Raw genomic sequence first — 24183 nt, forward strand, 5'->3', positions numbered from 1 at the left:
GAGACTGCGAAGCAGCAGGAGACTGTGACATAAAGATCAGGGATCAAAGGACAAAGAACCAAAGGAAATATCTGCATTTTAGCTGCTGGGGTGGAGGGCTGCAGGGTGGGGGGGTGGTGAGGGGTGAGGGGATACCAAATAGGTGTTTTCTTTTTTAAAAAGTTTATTCTAAAATAATGATTTATTGATGCTTAACTGATTAAAAAAGCTTCATTTACAATCTTAAAAACTGACTTTGATTGCAGAAACCATAAGCGTAAGGGGTTTTAAAGAAAAAAAGTCCTGACAAAGTACAGAAATCCTATAAACTGTGATGTAAAAGCAAATGAGTTCTGAGAAAGCTCCACAAAGCCCTTTCAGTCTGACTTGCTGAAAACCGACTGTCTCAGCTGAAAGTCTGCTCTCAGAATCGCTACTCCACATGCCTGGAACCTCTATATTTTCAAATGCTGGTTTATTTTCCACACCACAAATTTCTTGGGGGCAGAGAACGTACCAACCACTGGACAAATGTGAGCCACAAGCCTGGTGTGGCCACCCCCGCCCCCCAGTGGAAATACAGTGAGACCAAGGCACCCCCAGACGCCTCCTTCGGGGAGCAGACAGTCCAGTGAAGAGAGACAGTGAGAACTACACAAAGATGAACTACCAACAAGGGGAACACCACCACCTTTGTGTCTGCGAAGTACACCTCATGTCTCCGGGGATAGGGCCGCCCTCTTTGCCCTGCCGTGAGCTCATGGCTCTGGCTGGCCCCTGCCTGCAGACAGGTAGACAGAACACACAGAGGCCCTCCCGGCAGCAGGGTGGGGTCTGGATACACCCGGAAGGCCTGGCCTCTCAGTACTTCCTGGCTGGAGAACATGGGTTTTGTTCCCAATGAAAGAGGACTAGCCCTGTCACTTGGAAATTTTCCAAAGGAGGCAGAAACTAAAATAGAAAAATGTGAGATCTTTATAAGCCACCAGTTACTAGAGGGACTGTGTCTTTAAGGCTATATGGTTTTCTATTCGCTACTTATTTCAGAAATCTGACTTCATTTCTTAAAGAAGTCACAGGGACAGGGGAGTATGAAAAACACTTCTCACTACAAAGCGGCCTCCAGGTGTGCTGGGAAGGGCACACGTTAGGAAGGCGGGCAGCTCTCGACAAGAATCGGCTTTGGCAATGGAGACACCGAGACCAGCGGCCAGCTAGGTAAGTTCTTACCTTTCCTTTCTGAGCCCCAGCTTCCTGATGGGTAAACACAGGAATACTGAGGTCAGCCAAACGACTGGAGTGTGACCCAAGCAAAATGAGTGGGAGCACCTGACTCATGGAAGCCCGAGACACACCTCTGTCCCTCCCTTCCTGTCCTGACTTTGCTCTCTCCTTACACTGGGAAGAAGACACTCTGCCACCAAATGATGCCCAATGCACGCCAACAGCAGTTCTCAGCTTCCTCGAGGCTTGTTTGGAAAGTTCACCAGCTTATGCTAAACCCTGTGATCTACCCTCCTCCCCTGAAATTCCCTGCTTTTCTGAAGGCGGTATCGTAAACCTATGACCTTTACCTCTCTTCAGAGAGAGGGTGTGTGTCCAGGAAGCTAGAGCCTACAGTTTTAAGTACTGCATGTCTGGTTATTTCCAGAAACCATCAAAATAGCCCCACATTCTAAACACAGTGCCTATAAAGCAAGTTCTCACACTGCTCTTGCCTGAGAGGGTACCGGTTCCCCTGTCAGTGATCAGGGCAACAGGAAAAGTCTCAGCGGGCAGCTGGATAGATGGGTCGACAAAGACCTGAACACATATCTTCCTGTCTTTGTTTAACATTTAAATTTCCTTTTTCTTTTTCTTAGATTGCCAACTCTTTCACATCCTCCAAAAGGGCTTTGAACATAGTAGCCCAGTAGAGATCAATTTCCATACAGAAAAGTTTGGCTTTAAATAGACAAGTGTTAGAGCCACTGAACTAGACAGCCGGGACTGGGGGCCGGGGGCGGGGAGGAAGCGCGAGAGGAGGGGGACAACCCTACTTGTCAGAGAGGAGGGGGCTGTCGCTGAGGGGAGCAAGGGCCCGAGTGGGGCCACTTCCCTCAGCCTCGGGCTCACAGGAGGCTGAATTTTACCATCAGATTTTTCTTTCCTGCTCAACAGGCCTAGAGAATGTGAAGAAACATGGCAGGAAGTAGACATATCAATATGCAAAATCTGTAAAATCGGTAGAGCTGGCCATGTGCCAACCTGGAGGTGCAGGGCCTGGGCGTACCGCACACTCTCCTCGCCCCTGCTCAGGGGTGTGGGGTTGCTCAGAGCCCTCATGGGTTTCTCAATGCTGGAGTGAAAACACCCCGCAAACCCCACATCTGGGTTTTCTCACTTCTCCACTATCTCCTGACCCCAAGTCTTCCTCAAGTCGGCCTGGTCAACCTGCCCTGTACACAGGCTGCCGGTTCTCATTCCCACAGCTGTCAGCACAGCAGGAGATGTGTCTCGTCACCCGAACCCCTGCCCCAGTTGTGCTCGAGCCGACCCAATTCTAGCTCTCCTCAGACCCTTAACTGACCCTGACCACTTTCCAAACGCGACCTTCTTTCTTCCTTCTCTGAATTCTCCAGTTCCCTATCGTTCACCGATTATCATTGTCTGCTACTTACCACGTTCAGCACTTTATGATTAAGTTTCTACCCTTTCTCTCACTTTCCTACTTGGTCAGCACGTTCCTAAAAGCAAAGACAAAATGTAACCGCACAGGGCACAGCTACAACTGGAGGGTCCTTGAAGGATCCGACATGTTTACAGGGGTGTAAACAAACACTCATGTTTAAAACCATGGGTTGGTATCCTTTTCCAAAAATCTATAATACGTTTTATACGCTTCTCAAATTTTGGTGTTATACTATAAACAAATGTACAGTTTTAAATAAAATGCTCTTTCCTCCAGTGTCAGAATTTAACAAGATTTACATGAAATATACAGGCAGATCCCTGTGAACGTGTGGCCTCAGGACAGTAATTCCAGTCTCAGCAGAGCTGCACCCCGGCACAGACTGCCTGGCACACACAACTTGCAAATGTGCGCTGAGAAATGAACCTCTCTACTGAACTCTAAATACTGCTGGTGAGGGGCATTCACCGCACAAGGACCGGCCGCTTCATACTCAGTCCCAGGACTGGGGCAGCATGTGGACATGATGCAGGGGAGGGGACCGCCAGGCCCTGTGACAGCCAACCGCCAAGCGAAGGGGGAACAAAGACTCAAGTGCAGGCTACTCACCACCATGTTGTACGCGTCAGGAACTTCAGTTTCAAACTGAAATTTTCCACCCTGGTAGTAACCCTCATCTATCAAAAAACACAAAACAAAACAAAAAAATCCTTTAAATTAAAAAAAAGAAAAGTGAACAAAAGGCAAGCACTATTTTAGGATATGGCATATACAGAGAATTAAGAGTTTAAAGAGGACTGTCAGGCTCCTTTGTTACTGTACCAAGCTCGCCCCTGAGTTGATGGTACTGGCGGGCCCGCTCTCCTCCTGGCGGGCAGCACCCTTGGGAAAGGGGAGGCATCTTCTGGGAGCCTGGCTCCCCTCCTCCTCCGTCCCTGGAGCAGCCCAGCCCTAACCTGGCCCATCCCAGCCCGAACAGCAGTGCGCGGGGCCTCCCCTTAAGCCTCGGGCACATCTCATGGCAGGCTGCTGCCCTGCCTTGGCTCTTGGTCATCTGTCTGCTGCTGGTCTCCCCATGAGAAGTCAGTTCCAAGGGGCAGGAGGGCAGACAGCCGTGTCCCCTCCCACCTTCCTTTCACGACCTTTCTCCCACTCAAAAGAGAAGGCACGCTGCTCATCCAGCCTCTTCCTGGGGTATGCTGCGCCAGGGGTGATGCAGCCCACAGCGGAGCACCCTGAATCCAGGCCCAGTGTGGGCTTGTGCTTCTCTCCATCCCACACCCACTTCTGTTCGGGGCACAGCACGGGACTACAGATAGAATGTCATGGTTCACACTGGAATGTTTTGAATTCACACATTGTGGAGCCTGATGGCAGGGATGGTTAAATTTCATGTAGTCACTTCAATCTTAAGACTGCTGTAAAAGAAAGCATCACCCCTGTGAGGAGCAGCAAAAAGGGCGCCAAGGAGCACAGAGAGGCGCCTTCCTCCACATGGTGACCAGCTCCACACCTCACCTCTCAACTAGGAACTGATTTTGGAAATGGGATGGCTGTCAGATGCACACCTTAAAGTTTTTAAAAAGTTAAGGCCTCACCCGAGAGAGAGTGGTTTGACAGAACTGGTTCTGTCTATTGATGCAGATGTTTCTGATAAACTGAATGAGCTAAATCTGCAGCCATGAGCTTTTGTAAGGACCAGGTGTTTAATATTGTAAGGGAATGATAATACTGTAAGGGTATGATAATACTGTAAGGGTATGATAGATAATACTGTAAGGGTATGATAGATAATACTGTAAGGGTATGATAAAATTAATATCACAATTTTCTCAGTGCTTCCTAGTATTTCATGTACAATGAGAGGCTGTCAAGTGAAGAAGGACTGGTATGATGAACCGTCAGCCAGCTGGTGTCAGGAAACTGGTTTTGGGGCAACCTCAGAAAATATGACACAAAGGGACTCCAGTGATCAGGTTTGTAAAGCCATTTCCAACCAGCTGGTTTTCAGCTCTTTGCCATCAACACAACACAAGGAACCTAACCTAGCTGTCAGCTGAAAAATGATGACTTATCAAACCCCTTACATGACTTCTGGCCCCTGACCCTGAAGCCCAGTGGCACGCCGACAGTGACAACAGTCTCCCACGCCTGCCTACTTATTCACCTGAACAGTTTTCAGCGGCTACACCTAGAAAGACAAAAGGAAGAAAACTGACAGTGAGTGAACCCTTCTTTCTAGCATTAAGTGATACCGTTCACAAACACCTAACTGAATCAGAGGAAAATGCTAACAGTAACCTTGTCATTCTCAGATACATTTCAGACAAACTGCTATTTGGTTTAATAACTATCAAAGCTTACAACATATTGTTTAAAGTCATTATTTATCCAACAACATTGAGGAGTGCCTACTGTGTCAGGTACTGTTCTAGACAAGGGTTGACACACCAGGAAGAGACCTTCCTGGCCTCGTGAAGCTTATACTCCAGAGGAAGGGAGACACAGTAAATAAGTAAATCATACAATCAGTCAGTTCAGTTCAGTTCAGTCGCTCAGTCGTGTCCGACTCTCCGCGACCCCATGAATCACAGCACGCCAGGCCTCCCTGTCCATCACCAACTCCCGGAGTACACTCAAACTCATGTCCACAGAGTCGGTGATGGCATCCAGCCATCTCATTCTCCGTCGTCCCCTTCTCCTCCAGCCCCCAACCTTTCCCAGCATCAGAGTCTTTTCCAGTGAGTCAACTCGTCGCATGAGGTGGCCAAAGTATTGCAGTTTCAGCTTTAGCATCAGTCCCTCCAATGAACACCCAGGATTGATCTCCTTTAGAATGGACTGGTTGGATCTCCTTGCAGTATAAGGGACTCTCAAGAGTGTTCTCCAACACCACACAATAGAAAGTGAAAAATAGCTAAGGGGCTAGGTGGGAGGAACTACACTTTTAATAGGACCTGAAAGTGAAGGCTTAAAGGAGGAGGAGGAAGGAAAGCAAGGTGAGACTCCTGAGAGGGCTTGATGCATTCCAGGGCCTTGGCAGAGGCCAGAAGGCGAGGCAGGAAGGAGGAGCCGAGGCTGGAGAAGCAGCAGGCCTGCCCGCAGGCCACTGTTAAGCACACCAGCTTTCATTCAAAGTGAGGCTGCAGGGGTGCTTGGGCAGAGGAGGGGCAGAACCACAGCAACTGTCCAGGTGAGACTGTGCTGGTTAAGACCAGGTGAGAGCCACTGAAGTAGAGGTCCCGCGAGAGCGACACCACCAGGATCTGCGGAAAGAGGAGAGTGGGCAGGGAAGGAAGGAGCCAAAGTGCCGGATCTGAGTGTGACGGAGAAGGGCAGAGCTGCCACCTCAGAGACAGACAGCCTGTGGAGGGCACAGCTGTGAGACTTAACACTGGATGTGAGATCCGTCTGAGACTGCAAGTCCACATCCAGGTGGAGACACTGATGGGAGTGCTGGGGAGAATCCGGGGCTGCAGAAGCACGGCTGGGGGCTGTGCATGGATGCAGCCAGACTTCATGAGCTGGCGAGGTCCTCAGGGGCCTGACTATGGTGGACCAAGGACAGGACGAAGCCCTGAGGGGCCCCCTGCCTAGAGGGGTCAGAAGGCAGGACAAGAAGGGCAGTAGTGGCAATAGAGGAAAACCAGGATCTAGGAGCTGGTACAGACAACTGCAACAATCAGTCACAAGATCAGGCTCAACTCCCAAGGGTCTTACATTATAGAACTTCTTAAATAACTGAATTTAATAGTTACAAAAGAGAATGACAGGGTGAAAAAATTCTTACAGGCAGAAAAAAGTTTACTTCAGGATAAAATTCTGTGAGTATGTGCTGAGTCACTCAGTCCTATCGGGCTCTTTGCGACCCCACTGACTGCAGCCCGCCAGGCTTCTCTGTCCATGGGATTCTCCAAGCCAGAATACTGGAGTGGGTTGCCATTTCCTTCTCCAAGGGATCTTCCCAACCCAGGGATTGAACCCAGGTCTCCCGCACTGCAGGCAGTTTGTTTACAGTCTGAGCTACGAGGGAAGCCCAAAATTCTGTGAGACAAGAGAAATAAAAATATGAGTGCATGGAGAAAAAGTAGCAATGAACATCTCCCAATGATTAAAGTACAGCTTGTTCATGTGCTTTTAAAATGCATGATGTTAGGTATGCTGCTGCTGCTAAGTCACTTCAGTCGTGTCCAACTCTGTGTGCCCCACAGACGGAAGCCCACCAGGCTCCCCCGTCCCTGGGATTCTCCAGGCAAGAACACTGGAGTGGGTTGCCATTTCCTTCTCCAATGTGTGAAAGTGAAAAGTGAAAGTGAAGTCGCTCAGTCGTGTCCGACCCTTAGCGACCCCACAGACTGCAGCCAACCAGGCTCCTCCATCCATGGGATTTTCTAGGCATGGTATTTAGACTCCACTGGAAATATTTTAAAGAGTAACACAAGACTTTTTCCCCTCTTTAAATGTCAATATTTACAGCACACTGGAATCAAATGCTATGCAAATTTTAAACTCGAAGGAAAAATACAATCCCTGCCAACATGAGCCTGTAGATAGGAGGTCAGCAATCTCTCTGTGAAGGGCAAGGCCCTGTAAACTTTGGGTAGAAATAGAGAAGATCCACAGTGAAGCACACAGAGAAAAGTAAACAGAACCATGTGGCCCACAGTTCACACGTAGAGGGTATATATAGGCAAGATATTACCATTCATATACAAAATTGAAGTCCCATAAACGGCTTATAGATAAAATATTTAAAGAAATGTTGGTCAGTTATTTCTAAATTTGATGAAAACTGTAACTCACGGATCCGAAAAGATCAATAAACCCCAAGTGAGATAAACGGGAAAAAAAAAAAAATCACGTCATAATAAAACTGCCAAAAACTGCGACAAAGAGACAATGCACATCATAGAAAATAAAACAAAGAATCACCACTAACTTCTTAAAAGAGGAAAAAGAGCAAGTCAGAAGGCAGAGGAATGACATCCTTAAAATGCTGATACTGTCAACTTAAGAATTCAACACTCAGCAAATCTGGCAGAATTCATCATCAGCAAATCTGCATTACCAAAAAAAAAAAAAAAATTAAGGAGGTTCTTCAGGCAGAAGGAAATAACAGATGGGAACTCAGAACTACAAAAGGAATGAAAGCTGTAAATGGTAAATATGTCAATAAATATATAAAGAGAATATAATTATCTAAAACAAAGGTAATTACATTTGTTATAACCCAGAATACACTGTTAAGTAAATGTGACTATAAAATAAAGGTCTGAATGGGGAAGTGGAAATTCACTATTAACCTGGCTAAACTTCCACCTTAAAAAAATAGAAAAAGAACAGCAAATTAAACTGAAAAAAGGACATATGAGCAGAAAACTAAAAAATATTAGAAGAGAATCAATGAAACCAAACACTGGTTCTTGCAGAGATCAATAAAATTGATAACCTCTAGCTAACTGGATCAAGAAAACAGAAATTTTCAACGCCAGGAATTAAGGAAGGTATATCAACACAGATTCTATAGAACTTAAAGGGGTCAGAAGATATTAAGAGCAACCTTACATCAATAAATTCAAAATGCAGATGATATGAACAAATTTTTGAAGGATACAAATCACCAAAGCTCACCCCAAAATAAGAAATCCAAGTAACTCATACCTTTTATATTCATACTTAAATTCCCACCACAAAAACAAATCAACAAAATGGTAGACATAGGTGGTTTTACTGGTGAATTCTATCATGTAATAAAGAATTATAGTAACTCAACATAAAACTCTTCCAGCAAACAGAAAGGAACACTTCCCCATTCATTCCAGGAAGAGTAAGGAGGGGAGGGAAAGAAACTAGAGCCTTATCTTGCACCACATGCAAAAATTCACTCAAAATGGTTCACAGACCTGACTTTAAAACCCAAAGCCAAAAAACTACCTTTTTTTTTTTTTAAAAAAAAAAGGGAAAACCTGCATTTCTTAGACAAAGATTTCTTAGGACACAAAAAGTACTGTGTTTGCACTGTTCCTGTAATAAATTAGTAAATAAAGTATTATAAACTCAGCAGCTTAAACAATAAAAACTTATTATCTTTTGTAGGTCAGAAGTCTGAAACCAGTCCCAGCAGCTAAGAGATGGCAGGGCTGCAGCTCTTTCTGGTGGCTCGAGGAAAAATATATTCCTTCACGCTCCAGCTTTAGGCAGCCACCTGTGCTCCTTGGCCCAGGGCCTCTTCCTCCACCTACAAAGTCACCGATGGCCAGTGGAAGTTAATACTACAGATAACAATGTGGATGTGTAAGTGAAAGAAGCCATGAGCAAAATGCTACATCCTGGTTGGGGCCACTTATGTGACTTTCTGGAAAAGACAAACAGCAGGGCAGAAATCAGATCACAGACCACCAGGGGCTGGGGGCAGGGAGAGGAAGCTCACTAACAAGGGGCCCGAGTTCTGAGCTGATGGACACGCTCTACGTACATCTCAGCTGTGCTGGTGGCTACACAACTAGTATGTATTTGTCATAATGCAGAGGATGCTACACCTAAGAATGGTGAATTTACTGTCTGTAAAATTACGCCTCACTAAACATGATGTTTGAAAAGATAAAGCCTGCTGCATGGAAGGCACTACCAGGTGGCAAAGGAAGATGAGAGCGTGCTGGCAATTTTTACAACGCCAGAAAGCTTAACATGGAAACAGCGTGTCCACTCAAAAACATGTTATATACAATAACCATCAGAATACATGTTTAACTACGGTAATAATGGCTTTTAAAACAGTATGTCAGACATTTAAATTCAAACTCACTCCTGAAAATCTGAGCATCCCAAGAGAGAATCTGCCTCAGAGTTTTACGTGCGAGGCAGAGGGCAGAAATCAGTGTGAGCACAGTGGATACCAGACAACACATCCCCTGCTCAGCAGGATCTAAGCAAAGACAAGGAGGAGGGCAGTGAACATTTCCCTAACAAACGTTAGCTGGTGCTAAGGGAGGTAACTGGTCGTCTCGAGCGCTGACACCACATTTCTACTACATATGAAAGGAGAGTAATTGCCACTGTATTTCTAGGGTTATTTGAAAGAAAAGACTCCATCAGGAAAAAAGTCTCTTCCTCTTCAAATTTTTCTCCTTGCAATGGTTCCCAGAAAGCTAAAAATCAACCTAGAAAAAACCAGGGAGGAGCGTACACATTCTGTGTGTCTGAAACCTTGACAGAGTAACATTAAACTACACTCCAGCTACCAGGAGACCAGGGTGGTGGTCAAGCCAGAGGTCTGCTTCAGTGCTCTGATCCATTTTCATGTCTTTAAACATGTTCATGATCATTTAAATGTTGCTCCAAAATGTTCACGTGTGGGACCAAACCTATGCCTCAGGCTTACTAACTACACTTCTCTGCTGAGAAATTGGGCTCTTACTTTATTTCACATTTAGAAGCTTTTCCTTCTATAACTCCAAAGCTGTGAAACAAAGCTAAGAATAACTAAGAACCAAACATCACGGGGTGACAATTTAAATTTCACGACTCAGTGTAGGGTGCACTTTTGATTATCAAGCTCATCAGTTAGGGAGCTTTTTATAAATTATATGTTCAAATTAAGAAAACATGACTAATCTGATAATCACATTTAAAATACATTTAGGTGAATATATACCTAGATATACAAGATTTACAACATAACTATGTAATTCCCTAATCAGAACTTTTATCATACGTAACAATTAAAAAAAAAGGATATTATTCACCATTAAAAAAACCTCCCGCATTTCTAATAAAAAACATATACCCAGAGGATGAGATGGTTGGATGGCATCACCGTCTTGATGGACATGAGTCTGAGCAAGCTCTGGGAGTTGGTGATGGACAGGGAAGCCTGGTGTGCTACAGTCCACGGGGTTGCAAAGAGTCAGACACAACTGAGTAACTGAACTGAACCTAGGTACATAAATCTCGCAACTCAATAATGAGACAAGCAATCCAATTTTTAAATGGGTAAAAAATTTGAACAAAGAAGACATAAACAGAGCAAACAAGCTCAGGAAAAGATGCTCAATATCTTTTAGTCATTAGGAAAATGGAAATCAAAGTCACAATGAGATACATACACATTGGAATGGCTAAAATTGAAAAAAGTGATAACACTAGCTGTTGGCAAGAACGTAGGTTAACTGGAATTCTCATTCACTGCTAGCAGGAATGCAACGTACTTTCTTTTTGGAAAATAGTACACCAGTATTTCATAAAGCTAAACTTATTCTTACCATCACTAATTATTCAGTTCAGTTCAGTTCAGTCGCTCAGTTGTGTCCGACTCTCCGCGACCCCATGAATCACAGCACGCCAGGCCTCCCTGTCCATCACCAACTCCTGGAGTTCACTCAAACTCATGTCCACAGAGTCGGTGATGCCATCCAGCCATCTCACTCTCTGTCGTCCCCTTCTCCTCCTGCCCCCAACCTTTCCCAGCATCAGAGTCTTTTCCAGTGAGTCAACTCGTCGCATGAGGTGGCCAAAGTATTGCAGTTTCAGCTTTAGCATCAGCACTAATTATTAGAGACATGCAAATCAAAACTACAATGAGGTGTCACCTCACACCAGTCAGTATGGCAATCATCAAAAAAATCTATCAACAATAAATGCTGGAGAGGATGTGGAGAATAGGGGACTGTTGGTGGGAGTGTAAACGGATACAGCCATTATGGAAAACAGTATGGAGATTCCTTACAAAACTAGGAATAAATCTATCATATGACCCAGCAACCCCATTACTGGGCATATACTCTGAGGAAAACCATAACTGAAAAAGACACATGCACCCCAATGTTCACAGCAGCCCTGTTTACAACAGCCAGGAGAACATGGAAGCAACCCAGAAGCTCACTGACGGATGAGTGGATAAAGAAGCTGCGGCACATGTATACAATGGAGTACTTCTCAGCCATGAGATGAATGAATCTGAGTTCCAGTGAGGTGGAGGAACCTAGGGCCTGTTATACAGAGTGAAATAAGTCAGAAAGAGAAAAACAAATACAATATATTAATGCATATGTATGGAATCTAGAAAAATAATACCAACGAACCTATTCGCAAGAAAGACGCAGGTGTAGAGAATGGACCTGTGGACACAGTGGGGGAGGGAGAGAGTGGGACAAATGGGAAAAGTGGCATCAACATATACACACTATCGGGGAAGAGATGGATGGCTGATGAGAAGACGCTGTGTAGCACAGGGAGCCCACCTGGTGCTCTGCGATGGCCTGGCGGTGGGGGCGGGATGTAAGCATAATTATGGCTGATTTGCACTGTTGAATGGTAGAAACCAACACAACATTGTAGAAATTAAAATAAAATTAAAAAAAACCACTGGCAAAGGAAGACCTGCACACAAAAGCTTATAGCAGCTTTTACGCATGATGGCCCCAAAGTGGGAACAGCACAAAGGTTCATCAGTAACCTGGTATAAATACTGGTATACATACCCACACAACAGAATAAAATTCATCAGTAAAAAGACACAAAACACAACACAGGTGAAACTCAAAAGCATTATGCCAAGTAAAATAATGTAACTTATACCTCATACTTATAAAGAACTGTTTAAAAATCAAGCTACATTTCCACCTTAAGAAGGTAGAAAAAGAAAAGCAATTTAAACCCAAAGTATAAGGAAGGAAATAATAAAAAGCAGAAATCAACAAAATGGACAGACAACTCAGAAAAACAAATGCTTGCTTTTTCCAAAAAAATAAACTGGATAAACCACAAGCTAACACAATCAAGGGAAAAAACAGAAGATCCAAATAAACCAACAACAGGAATAAAAGCAGGGATGTCAGGACAGATCCCACAGATACCAGCAGACTAATAAGAAAATATTCTGAACAAATCGGGATGGTGTGAAAATGCCAAGAGCAGTCTTGCTCATAATAGCCAAAAGCTGGAAAGAATTAAAATGCCCATCAACATGAAAATAACTATATTCATCATATTCATACAACAAATACTGCTATCCACAATAACATATGCATTTTAAAACATGTTAACAAGAAAGAAGTAGGAGACTAACAGTACATAGTACAATTCCATTTAAATGAAATTCAAGAACTCAAGGCATTTAAGGACTACAATAAGAGAAATCAGAAGGCCATTCTGGGGAGGTGGCAGGGGGTGAGGGACGGACTGACTGCAAAGAGGAAAAGGGAACTCTGGGAACGCTGCAGAGTCTTTACTGGGGTTTCAGTTACACACGGGTACGTGTCCATTCTGCAAAACTAGTTATGCTCTGCAGTTCAAATTAGCACACTTTATTGCTAATAATTTTATACTTTAGTAAAATTTATTTAAAAAGTAAAACCTGGAAAAAAACTATCTATGGTCCCCTCTGCCTACAAGTCACCATACCACAATGGGAGCAGGCTGGGGGGACCTCCACAAGTCAGCAGGCCGTTTTTCAAACCATCCCTCTGACTTCACAGATGACACCACGGGGTATTTCAGCCAGTCTTCAGATTTTTGCTTTGTTTCATTTCCCTTTCTAGTATTGTTTCTTGTTTTGTGAGTTAATGTGGAGATTTTTTTTTCTTCCAAATTTGGTTCTTTTCCTTTCTTCCATCACCTAGTCACATTTCCATCTTTTCTCGGAAGCGTGCATTTATTCCCAAGCATGAGGGATATTCCAAAAACAAACAAAACTATAAAAATTGTACCAAGTACAAACAGAGACTATCCTGCCAGGAGCCAGAGAAAGAAGAGATTTGAGCTTCAAGTGCAGATGCAACTCTTCCCCCCAACCACCTAAATATCTAGATCCTGTATGTTACTTAGTTTTCATCCCCAAGATTACTGGCCAAAATGAGCCAGTTTCAAAACCACCTGTTCCATACACTGCTAAAACACTGTTACTACTCGGGCCTATCTCTATAGTTCCTCTTCAATACTAAAGACAGAATGACTCCAAAAAGTTTTTATAAAAAACCAGGATACTGGGTAAGCTTTTGGGGTTGGCAGATGTCTGTGATGCTTCTCTAAATAATCCAGGGCAAAAGAAACAGCAGCTTCCTGCCCCAATGACACCACAAAACACGAGCATACCACACACAGCTCCACGTGCGCACGTCCACAGATATGAACACTCAAGTACCAGGCAATTACAGGCACCAAAACACAAGTTACTTTTTTACCTGATGGAACAGTAAACACAAAAACTAACAGTTGTGCTACAGCTCCAAGAATAATAAGAACATCGAAGAGTGTCAGAGACATAACCTTAGTGAGGACGTTCACGTCATTCAGTAAAAACATTCAGTTGAAAAAACAAAGAAAAAAAACAAAACAAAACACTTATCCAGAGGTTGGACTCGACACATGTAAGAGAGCAACAAGCCTGGCAAAGCAAACAAGGTCTGAAGAGCTGAGAACCACAGAGCCCAGGCCTGGGCAGAACAGCAGAATCCATGAGAGCCACTGAAAATGCTTAAAAAGGCAGAGGGAAGAAAATATTTTCACTACAAACACACAAGAGTGAGACTACTTAGTAGACAGAGAACCAATCTTAATCACCACAATCATTTTTGAAAATACCTTGCAGTGCTTAACAGTAATGATGATGTTCATAATGGGGACCTCTGGACACCAGGAAAGATTAGAGTGTGCTCAGTACCTCTCGCTAAACAACAGCAAACCTGCGACATCTTTGTGAAGGCGGCCAGAGGATGGTTAGAGACTCCCTCGCTTCACAGGTCAAAGTCCTCTCTGGAGGTCAGGCCCATTTCTGATGACAGTGTCCTGGTGCTAGGATCTGTACCCTGGTGCTTGCTCAACTTAGAAAATGGAGATGGTACCAGACTGAACTTATGGATATATTCCAGAGCCGCCTGCAGAAGCACCACACAGATTACATGAAATTTTTAAAGATTTCAAGCACATTTTGAAAGTAGGGTTTCTCCTGTTGTCATACATCACCTCCCATCCTACCTGCAGGCAGACAACGCAAGGGCTTATTTGCGGGTTCATTATCACCCACTGAAATTCTGCATTCTCCTTCACTGTTTAATTAGCTAGTGACTCATGATTCCCAGTTTCCCACTTGCTTTCCACCTGCCAAATAAAACACCACCCTCTACTGCCTCCACAGTACTCCTTCCCTTGCTTAATCCTCTCTGCTCTGCTCTCCTCTCCCCAGCCAGCCCGCCACGGCACAGCACCCTGTCAACATGAACTCTGGCGGGCTGCAATGCTGGAAGCTGCACTCCCCCAACCGCACCGCCAACTAGGAGAGACCCACACCCTCTCTGCAGCTGCTCAGCATGACCAAGGAGAAATATCTGCTAGCTTGGACGCCTATCAGGGCTAACGAGGACAGCTGGTTATCTGCTAGTTTCCTCTGCTAGACCTGGGCTGAAGTGCTTCACACACATTATCTACTTAATCCTCACAAGTGTCCCAGGAGATAGGTTCTATTTGATCCCCGCTTTGCAGCTGGGTGGGCTGTAGCTGAGAGAGGTTGCTGAACCATTTAGGCACGGCTGCGCTGCTGCCAGTCGGCAGAGCAGGGTCTGAACCAGTCACGGCCTCAGGGCCCGTGCTCTTCACTCTGCGCCAGCAGCCTCCGCGGTCATCCCCTCGGGCTGTTAAAGCCTGTACCAGTTCCTAGAGTACATGCCGCACACCTCAGATCACTTCAGGATGCTTTATCTGACCACATGGCATGCATCTCCTCTTCATCTGGAATGGTCACTGCTGTTATAACTTACAAAAAGTTAGAGGACAAATCAAACCAAAGATTATAGACTTGGGAAATCTTTAGAATTTGCTCTCTGAAAATCACTTTAACACTTACACATGTAAGAATATTACCTGGGGTGACAGTTAGCTGAAAGCAATGAAGCTTGTTTGGATCAGGAAAATGCACTTTACACGTACCTGCAAAAGAAACAGCTCGTCAGGAAGGCTAGCGGCAGTCCTTATGTTGAGTCAAACCTCAAAATTACATGGAAAGTTTAACGCTGCTGAGGCGCTGACAGGCTAAACCAGTAGATCTCCTCTATTTGGTAATAAACGTGCCAATGTGCTCAAATTGCAAACCACTGATACTTGTCAAGTGTTTTCCTCCTTACAGGTTTTTTTTTTTTCTTTTATTTCGGCCTCAGTCCGTTCTCAGAACACGCTCCATCACCTAGCTCCCAGAACTCAAGATTGTGCAGTGGTCAGTCACGTCATCATTGACCAGGGCTTGCAGAGTGGCAGGGGCCACCCTAACGTCACCCAAACCTTAGCCTACCTGCCGCCCCCTAACCTCCCAGCCTCCGGGTCCCTGGCCCCATTTTGCCTGGCACGTTTTTATAATCTTCTCAGGCTCTGGGCCGGCGGCACCGCCAGCCATGGGGCCCGATCATATAAGGAAAATACTGCGGCCTCATCCGGGGGCTGCATCGTGGACCTGGGGGCAACCCTGTCCCCTACGCCACTCGCTACACCCCACAGCCGCCTACCTCTCTGCCCCACTTCGCGTGCCCGGGCCTCCCCCTGGGCCGTTCTCCTTACAGGTTTTTATTAGTTAATTCCAAATTGACCATGTTATCTTTCACCCTTTAAATGGTTCCTAAAAACAGAGCTCTTTCCATTAATGTCAAGACTGGTTCTACTTTACTTTGAGAAGTCACACCTCAGGGAGATTAATGTATGTGGGTAAAGGCGAGCTAAACATAGAAAAAGCAGGAAAAGAGCCCAGGCCACACTCTGGGCTGTACCCACCACATTACACAGAAGTTACAAAGAACTGTGCCAGCTGAGGAAGCGCACACCCAGGCCACGGCATTTAAAAATTTTTCCCTAACATCCTCAGAACACAACCGGTAACTCCGCTTGGTTTGCTGGTAGAATGAGGCTCGGCTGACTCAGATGGTGACACTCGGCCCACGAGAGCCACACCAGAAGGGTGTGGATTAGGAGACCCCGCGGAGAGCCCCCTGGAGAGTGCTGCTGCGGTGGGGTGGACAGGGTAAGGTGGCCACAGCCGACATCTGCCGCCTTCAAACAAATAACACACGAGAAGAGCAAATACCCAAAGGATTAAATAAAGAAGGAAGACGGAGGGAATATAGGTAAAAATTGTATTTTATAAACCTGGAAAATATTATGCTAAACTCCTTGAGTCGTCCACTGACAACTTCTTACAAGTCCTACTGAAAACATCTGTCTAGTTTCACACGGTATGAATTTTCATCCAAAAAAGAAAGATTCAACTTTATCCTGGGACCCAGCCTTAGAGACCATCTAGTCCGACATCGATAGTGAGAGATGACACAAAGGCCCGAGAGGCTCAGTGGCCGGCCCAAGGCCACGCAGGTTACCAAACAGAGGAAGTTTACTCCAAAGTAAAGCTGGTTTATGCCTCATTCCATTGCTCCATGGACACGCCAGATATGACGCACAATGCAGAACTGTTTGTGGGTTTTTTTTTGTTGGACCAATCCTTCAGAAAAATCAATGCAGAGTGAAAGGTAACTCAGTCTAGAAAAGCAGAACAGGGTCTCAGAGATCACACTGTCATTTTCTTTGGTTTTGAAACAAAGAAACCAGGGACTGAAGAATCCAAGGTTTTCACCCAAGACACACATTTGAACTATGCGTAGTAGTTTAAATGGGTTTTGTTTTTCCTAATTTAACTTGAAAAGATAAATGCCATTTTTCTAGTGAAATATATGTAACAAAACCATATGACACAGGTGTGGGAAATGCTTCATTAATTAGATAAAGTTGGTACCATCCATTTGTCTTTACTGCTTCATATTCTCGTTTAATAAAGGGACAGATATAGACATCAATCCCTCTAATACAGACTGTCCCACCAAGAATAAAGAAATCATCAAGATGGGTTAAAAAACAAAAACAAAGACAGTAAAACCCCTAAAAGGAACCAAATCTTTTAAAGCTAAGGAGAAGTCTTAAGTTCCTACAACGACAACAAAAAGTTAGTCAGGTTTTTGTTTTAGTTCAGGTTTTGCTTTAGTTCAGTGTAGGGGCTTTATTAAACTGGAGAAGGGAACGGCAAACCATTAATTATTAAAACTCCAGAATTAAGCTTTTTCTCTGTCTGTAGACATAGGCTAGGACTTTCATAATATTTCCATCTAATTGAAAGAGATGTTTTTTATTTTTTGCAAACAGAGAAACCTCTATAAACTTGCAGGTACAGAGTTCCAAACTAGTTCTGAATTATTTCTAAGCAGCATTGCTCTATAGCAAGTTATTTTGTTTGCCTTAATGTTTTAGAAAGATTATGAATTAGACAGGAAAGATCTGTTCTTTTATGGCTTCTTGTTTCCTCTTTAGAATGAGCTATGTACTTGTGGAAAGCCTGGCTGTCCGTATAAACTGATTTATACTGTGTCCACTGAGACTGGGAAAGCAGGCAGGAAGCAGAGAGAAGAGAAGCACGCAGCGTGTAGTTTGTTTAATCTGACATCACACCTGTACGGCCTGGGAAGATACGTCACACCTTTTTCAAGCCTAAAATATCCAGTTAAAATCTGGTTTGAAAGCCAATTATAGTTTCATTGTTTTCAAACTAACCTTCTAGATAAAGCTAAACTATACTCTATGCGTTCAGTTCAGTTCAGTTCAGTCGCTCAGTCGTGTCTGACTCTCCGTGACCCCATGAATCACAGCACGCCAGGCCTCCCTGTCCATCACCAACTCCCGGAGTTCACTCAAAATCATGTCCACAGAGTCGGTGATGCCATCCAGCCATTTCGTTCTCTGTCGTCCCCTTCTCCTCCCGCCCCCAACCTTTCCCAGCATCAGAGTCTTTTCCAGTGAGTCAACTCGTCGCACTCTATGGGTTACTAACCGACAATCTCTGGGTTTTATGGTCTTTGATTAAATGTCTGTATGAGTATATACGTTCAAGTTGGGGGGTCAGTGGGAAGACATGATGGGGGCTGAGAACAGAAGGACCACATTTTTCTCTTTAATTGGATTTTACTAGATTATTACATAATCTGAAAAGAAGAGGGGAAAAAGAGTGAGAACACTGTAACACAGCCATCACCCAGCTTCAGGATTTCACTGACCTTGCTTCCCTGTCCCACCCACACACAGTTGTTTGCCTGTTCTCCTAGAACGTTTTAAAGCAAACCATTTGTAAATACTTCCGTAGGTGGAAAGACAACCTTTTCATAGAATCCCAAAGTATTTCCTTCTTGTTCTGTTTGGAAGGAACTTTGAAGTCAAGCAATCCAGTCACTTTTAAGACATTCTTGACCAACACTAAGAAATATATTTTAGCACAATCCACTATACTCATATATAAATGTTATATATTTAAAAGAATTTTTCAAGGAGTATGTACTGACTCTTACATACTGGTTGCACAACCACTGAAGCACTGCACCCCACAAGGACCTTTCCAACTTTCGGTGGGGTTGGAGAAGGCCCTCTCTCACCCTGTGTGAGACAGGCCTCCGTATCAAGCTCTCCCGAGCATCTGCCCGGACTAGGAGACCCACATATAAACTATTTCACCAAAATCGTAGATGTCCTCAGCCTTAACCAAGTGTAATGATAAAAAGTTCTAATTCCAAACAACACTACAGTGGTGACAGCATTCAGACTCTGATGGTCGTGCACGAGAAGGCACCGATGACACGTGTCGCAGGAGTGAACGCTGGGTGGGCGAGCCTGCTCACGAGCGAGGCCCTCAGTCAGGCCCATGTGTCAGGCGGGAAGGACCAAGCAAGGGGAGGGGACCTGGAGACACGAAGGCAGCACAGCTGTCCAACCTTGGGCACAGGGCCTAGTCACAAATAGGCACTTTCTGGACCGAAGCGTTGGCGCCGCCACTAACAAAAATAGGGCTGTCCACCGATTCACGTGTCTCTTCACTGGGAGGGGACATGGGACGGGACGTGTGCACGGCGGGTGAGCCCTAACCAATGACTCCTGTGGCAGTAAGGAGAGGGGGTGCTGTTGGCTACCTTCTCCTTCCCAGGGCCTTGAAAAAACCCTGCTACCTGTTTGCACAGAGTGCATGCTTATTCCTAATACACACATAAAATAGGCTTTTTGCTATGTAGAGTTATTAAAACATAAAACAAGCTTCTCCATGCAAATTTATTTTATAGCATTTAATGTTTGGTTGGGGATGCTATACTTACAAGGTAAATTAGCTTCAAGTTCTGCAACCTCTGTGGAAACAAAGAGATTACTGTTAATATTAGTTAATGACTCCACATAAAATCACCTGCTCTAAATTGGCAATTCCCTCCAAAACACTGAAAGAAAAAAAAAAAGAATTAACCAAAATCTACACTTGGGTCTGACGCTTAAGACTTTAAGCCATGAAGTTGCTTTCAAATACACACAGTGACTTCAGGATGCCAACAAATGCAGTCAAAGGCCCTTGAAATTTTACTTTAGTACAAATGAGAATTGTTCAAAATGAACAGAAATTACCTATGGGTAAACAGTCACTAAAGCGGTTTTGAAAATCTCGTTCCCCCAAGTAGTGGAACTACTGCCCTCAAAATCTGATTTATATTTATAACTCTGCCTCTTCCAGTTTTTCCAGGTTCGTCTTCCCACGAGGGCTCACCCAGTTTGCGCTCAAACTTTTGCAGTGAGAGAAAACATTCTGCTTCCCGCTAGGCCCGTGCACTGGCCTGCCATCTGTGGGTGAGCTCACACCCAAGGGGGCCTCCCCCCGGGGTGGCGCGCCTCAGCCCCAGCGCTCTCCTCGGGGCTCTCCATCAGGCACGCACTCGGTGCTCAGGCCCAGCACTGCTCTGCCAGCATGAAGCTGCAAAGCCCCCACCAACCGGGCAGGCAAGCCAGGCAAGTTACCTGCGCCTCTGACATATCTGAAGCTTTGCCTCAAGGGCACAGCTTTAGAAAGGGCAAAGCAGGGGCCAGGGCACCTGTGAGGTGGGTGCTCCTGACAGGCAGGCCCGGAAAGCAGGCCCAGAAGTGAGGTGGATGGAAGGATGGGCCAACGGTGTGGGGCACAGCTGGGGGCCACTGAGGGGAGGGCGACAGAGGTGGGACGGAGGGAGTGAAGTCTGGGTTCATGACCAGGGCTGGGAGCCCCTGCAGTCACGCAACCTGACAGCATGAGACCCACGGAGGGGAGAGGCTGGTGAGAAGACAGACCTCCAGCAGAAAGTGGAGGACAGGAGCAGGGACGGTCACCAGCGGAAACACAGGAGCGATTCAGCAGAGAGGGCACACTGGTCCGGTGGTACGAGGGGGATGAAGCCCGAGGGAGAGCCCGGGATGTGGGTCAGACCCTGTGGAGTGCATCCAAACCAGCAGGAAGGTAAGTGGAAAGATGGAAACCAGACTACAAAACATGAGGAGCAAATAACTCCTTCAAGTGAGGAGGTGGGAGGGGACGGGTGGGGAGGGAGGGGCCCCGATGTCTGCAGAGTTGAGTGCAGTTGTGGGAAGACCTGTTCAGTTGCTAAGTCAAGTCTGAGTCTTTGCGAACCCATGGACCACAGCATGCCAGACTTCCCTGTTCTTCATCATCTCTGAAGTTTACTCACATTCACACCCACTGAGTCGGTGATGTCATCCAACCATGTCATTCTGAGGCCGAGGGTTTAGGGAAGAGCCAGACCTCTGGTTTCAGCTAGTTGATAATCTGGGTAGAGACAGTTGGCCCACTAGACGTATTAACTCTGGGGTCCAGGCATTTGGGATATGTAACCAGAAAAGTGAGGTGGGGCAGGGGAGGGAGGAGTCAAGAAATGAAAAAAGGGCAGTCTGTGATCAAATGCCAGCCTGGGGTCTATCCTCTGGACAGTCCTATGCTGTGGTGCATTAGAATATACACACTTAAAACAAAATGATGCTGATCCTCTAAGGTTCACTAGCACCATCCTTATAAGGACTCCAAGGACCTTTCTTTCTGATTGGTCCACTCTAGCCCTTCCATGGGCTTCCCTGGGAGCTCAGCCGGTAACAAATCTGCCTGCAATGCAGGAGACTCCGGTTTGATTCCTGGGTCAGGAAGATCCCCTGGAGAAGGGACAGGCTATCCACTCCAAGCCTTCCACAGAGCAGGGCACTGAGCAAAGGAACACTGACACGGCTCACACGGACCTTCCAAACAGGATGGGGTCAAGGACCTGGCTCTGCTCCAACAGTGCACACAGGGCATTCATTTTATCAAAAAAGTACACATCTTACCAAATGAGTTATGCATATTAATCACGTCTAAATAAACATCATCCATATAATGAAACCTATATGGTTTTAAGGTATATACTATTTACATATTTATTATACTATTAGCTTTCGGTTGATAAGAATTTACAAGAAACCCTTCTTGAGGACCCTTTGGAGAAACCAATGCTGCCCCGTGGGACCCAGTTTTCTCTGGCAGGCCTATTCTGACTGCTGTCATAAGCGCTCTGGTCGTGCAGTTTTACAAAAGCCCAGTGAAACAGAAAACGTGCCCAGAAGACATGAAAGGGGCCACATGACAGAAGGGAAATGCTTGAGAAGACAGGCTGGCACCAAGGAAGAGGGAAGAGGTGAGGTCTGGGCGCAGGAGGGCAGAGAGGCGCTGACCAGGGCATCGTGTTGACCAAGCGACAGAACGGACCCTGCGCACAGGGACGGGGTGGGGGGACAAGAGGCTCTTGGCCGAGGACGCCTCATGCAGGGCAGGGATTCTCCTACCTGACTGCACATAATCATCGGGGGCATACAATCCACGTAGTGTAAACAGACCAACCTCAAGTGTACAGTTCAGTGACTCAGTAAAATCTGGAGCTGTGCAGCCATCCCCAATCTAGTACCTGCTGAGCAACCCTTCTCCCCTCATCCAGACCAATTACACTGAAAAGTCTGGATGGGGCCAAGGCCCGTGAATCTTATTATTCTCTCCAAGTGTAAGAAACCACTGTAGGCTATTCTGACAAGCTAAAACATCTACACACAGCTATTTTTATAGATGGATTTAATAATTTCACATTGTGGTCTAGAATCAAACTCCGAAGAAGAGTGTTACGCCTGCACTTCCCCGTTCAGTGTAACTCCCTCGGGGAAGGAAGTTGAGGGCCAGGGAGGGCAGCCCCCAGACCCAGTCCAGTGATGAACACAACCACAGTCAGGGCCTCTGGTCCAAGAACCAGTGCATGCAAGAAATCTGACCTTAGAGGCAGAGGGTTTCATTATAGAAGCTTGACACTTTGGTCCAGCCCAGTACAGAAGATAAACGAACTACAACACAGTGTTCCTCTCAGGGAGGGGTCACAAATGACACCTGTACACTTCAAATGAGGGCAAATAGTAATTCACTAACAGCAACAGCAATTAACTCAGAAAGTGCTGAGTCTCTAAGTTGTGTCCAACTCTTTTTCAACCCCACGGACTGTAACCCACCAGGCTCCTCTCTCCATGCAATTTCCCAGGCAAGAATACTGGTGCAAGTTGCCATTTCCTTCTCCAGGGGATCTTCCCAACCCAGGGATTGAACCTGAGTTTCCTGCACTGCAGGCGGATTCTTTACTGCTGAGCCAGCAGGGAAGCCCAATTAACTCAGAATCCACGTACAAAAAGACTACGACCAAAGAAACGAGCGATCTGCTTTACATGCCTGAGAGGCCGCTTGTCAGAGCAGTCCTGTCCTGCTTGAAGGACACTCCCTACCCCCACCTGGAAGGTACCAAGAAGTTAGATTATTTTTAAACTGCCAAAGTCTTGCCTATTCCAAAGATGCTAACACCTCTCTGGCTCACCAGCCCAGCCTTTGGAGAGATACCCGGCACTTTGCACAACTAAGTGGCTGCACAACTTCCTTCTGAGAAATTAAGACTCTCTTCCTTTCTAACTAAAGAGCAAACCACAGAGCCCACTTGAAGCACGACTGCACTGAAATGTCACAGTACAAAATCCACCCATCACCACAGCCCCGCAGCGAGGACCCTGCTCCTGCTGTGGGCTGCTCACAGCGCAGTGCTCCAGCTGCTTCCGCACTGCCCGTCCCTGGAGCCTGCATATGGTCCATGGTGGGGGCTATACATCCTGATCCAGCCCTGGGACCCCAGTCCCTGGGCCTGAGCTTGGCACACATGGAGTGCTTGGAAAGTGCTTGACAAACAGCACACTTGCCAGCAGAGTGGCAGTACTTGCAGTGTGGACACCCTGAGACATGAGGAGCCTTGTTCCTGATGCAGTTGGTGACCAAGGCATTCCAAAGGTGTAGTGATTGAACTGAGTCCTCTGCCCAAGTTCATATGTTGAAGCCCTAAACTCACGTGATGTATAAGGTGGGGCCTCTGGGATGTAATTAGGGTTAAATGAGGTCATGAGGGTGGGGCCCTCCTGATAAGATTAGTGCCCTATGGGAAAAGACCCAGGTGCTTACAAGCCAGGAAGCCCTCCCTAGGAACTGAATCTGCCAATGCCTTGGCCTTCCCTGTGTCCAGCCCCTGCCCCCGCAATGTCTGTGGTGTTCTATCATGGTAGCCTGAGCTGACTAAGACCAAGCCCAATCAGAAACGCCAATGGTTCTGCACAGGAGCCAG

At 45.8% G+C, this 24183-nt stretch overlaps 1 protein-coding gene and 2 non-coding genes across 7 annotated transcripts in view; all 3 read right to left on the reverse strand.

Moving 5' to 3' along the window:
• The window catches only part of UBE2F (ubiquitin conjugating enzyme E2 F (putative)), a 46430-nt gene that overhangs the window by 12184 nt on the left and 10063 nt on the right, over nucleotides 1-24183 (reverse strand). For 4 of the 5 annotated variants that reach the window (XM_088835074.1, XM_055401567.2, XM_088835073.1 and 1 more), the window contains 3 exons: nucleotides 19807-19836; nucleotides 15506-15571; nucleotides 3260-3327 (listed from right to left, as the gene is read on the reverse strand). In XM_088835074.1, coding sequence (XP_088691200.1) covers nucleotides 3260-3327; nucleotides 15506-15571; nucleotides 19807-19836 — 164 coding nt within the window. The remainder of the gene's footprint in view (nucleotides 1-3259; nucleotides 3328-15505; nucleotides 15572-19806; nucleotides 19837-24183) is intronic. The other variant, XM_055401569.2, reaches the window with a different exon arrangement.
• LOC129541887 (small Cajal body-specific RNA 18) lies at nucleotides 15790-15877 on the reverse strand. Its single transcript, XR_008682940.1, has one exon.
• Nucleotides 15953-16095, reverse strand: LOC129541897 (small Cajal body-specific RNA 17). The gene has a single exon (XR_008682950.2).

This window comes from Moschus berezovskii, chromosome 4, assembly GCF_049115385.1.
Source record: "Moschus berezovskii isolate FMDL1 chromosome 4, NW_MosBer_1.0, whole genome shotgun sequence".
Lineage (NCBI taxonomy): Eukaryota > Metazoa > Chordata > Mammalia > Artiodactyla > Moschidae > Moschus > Moschus berezovskii.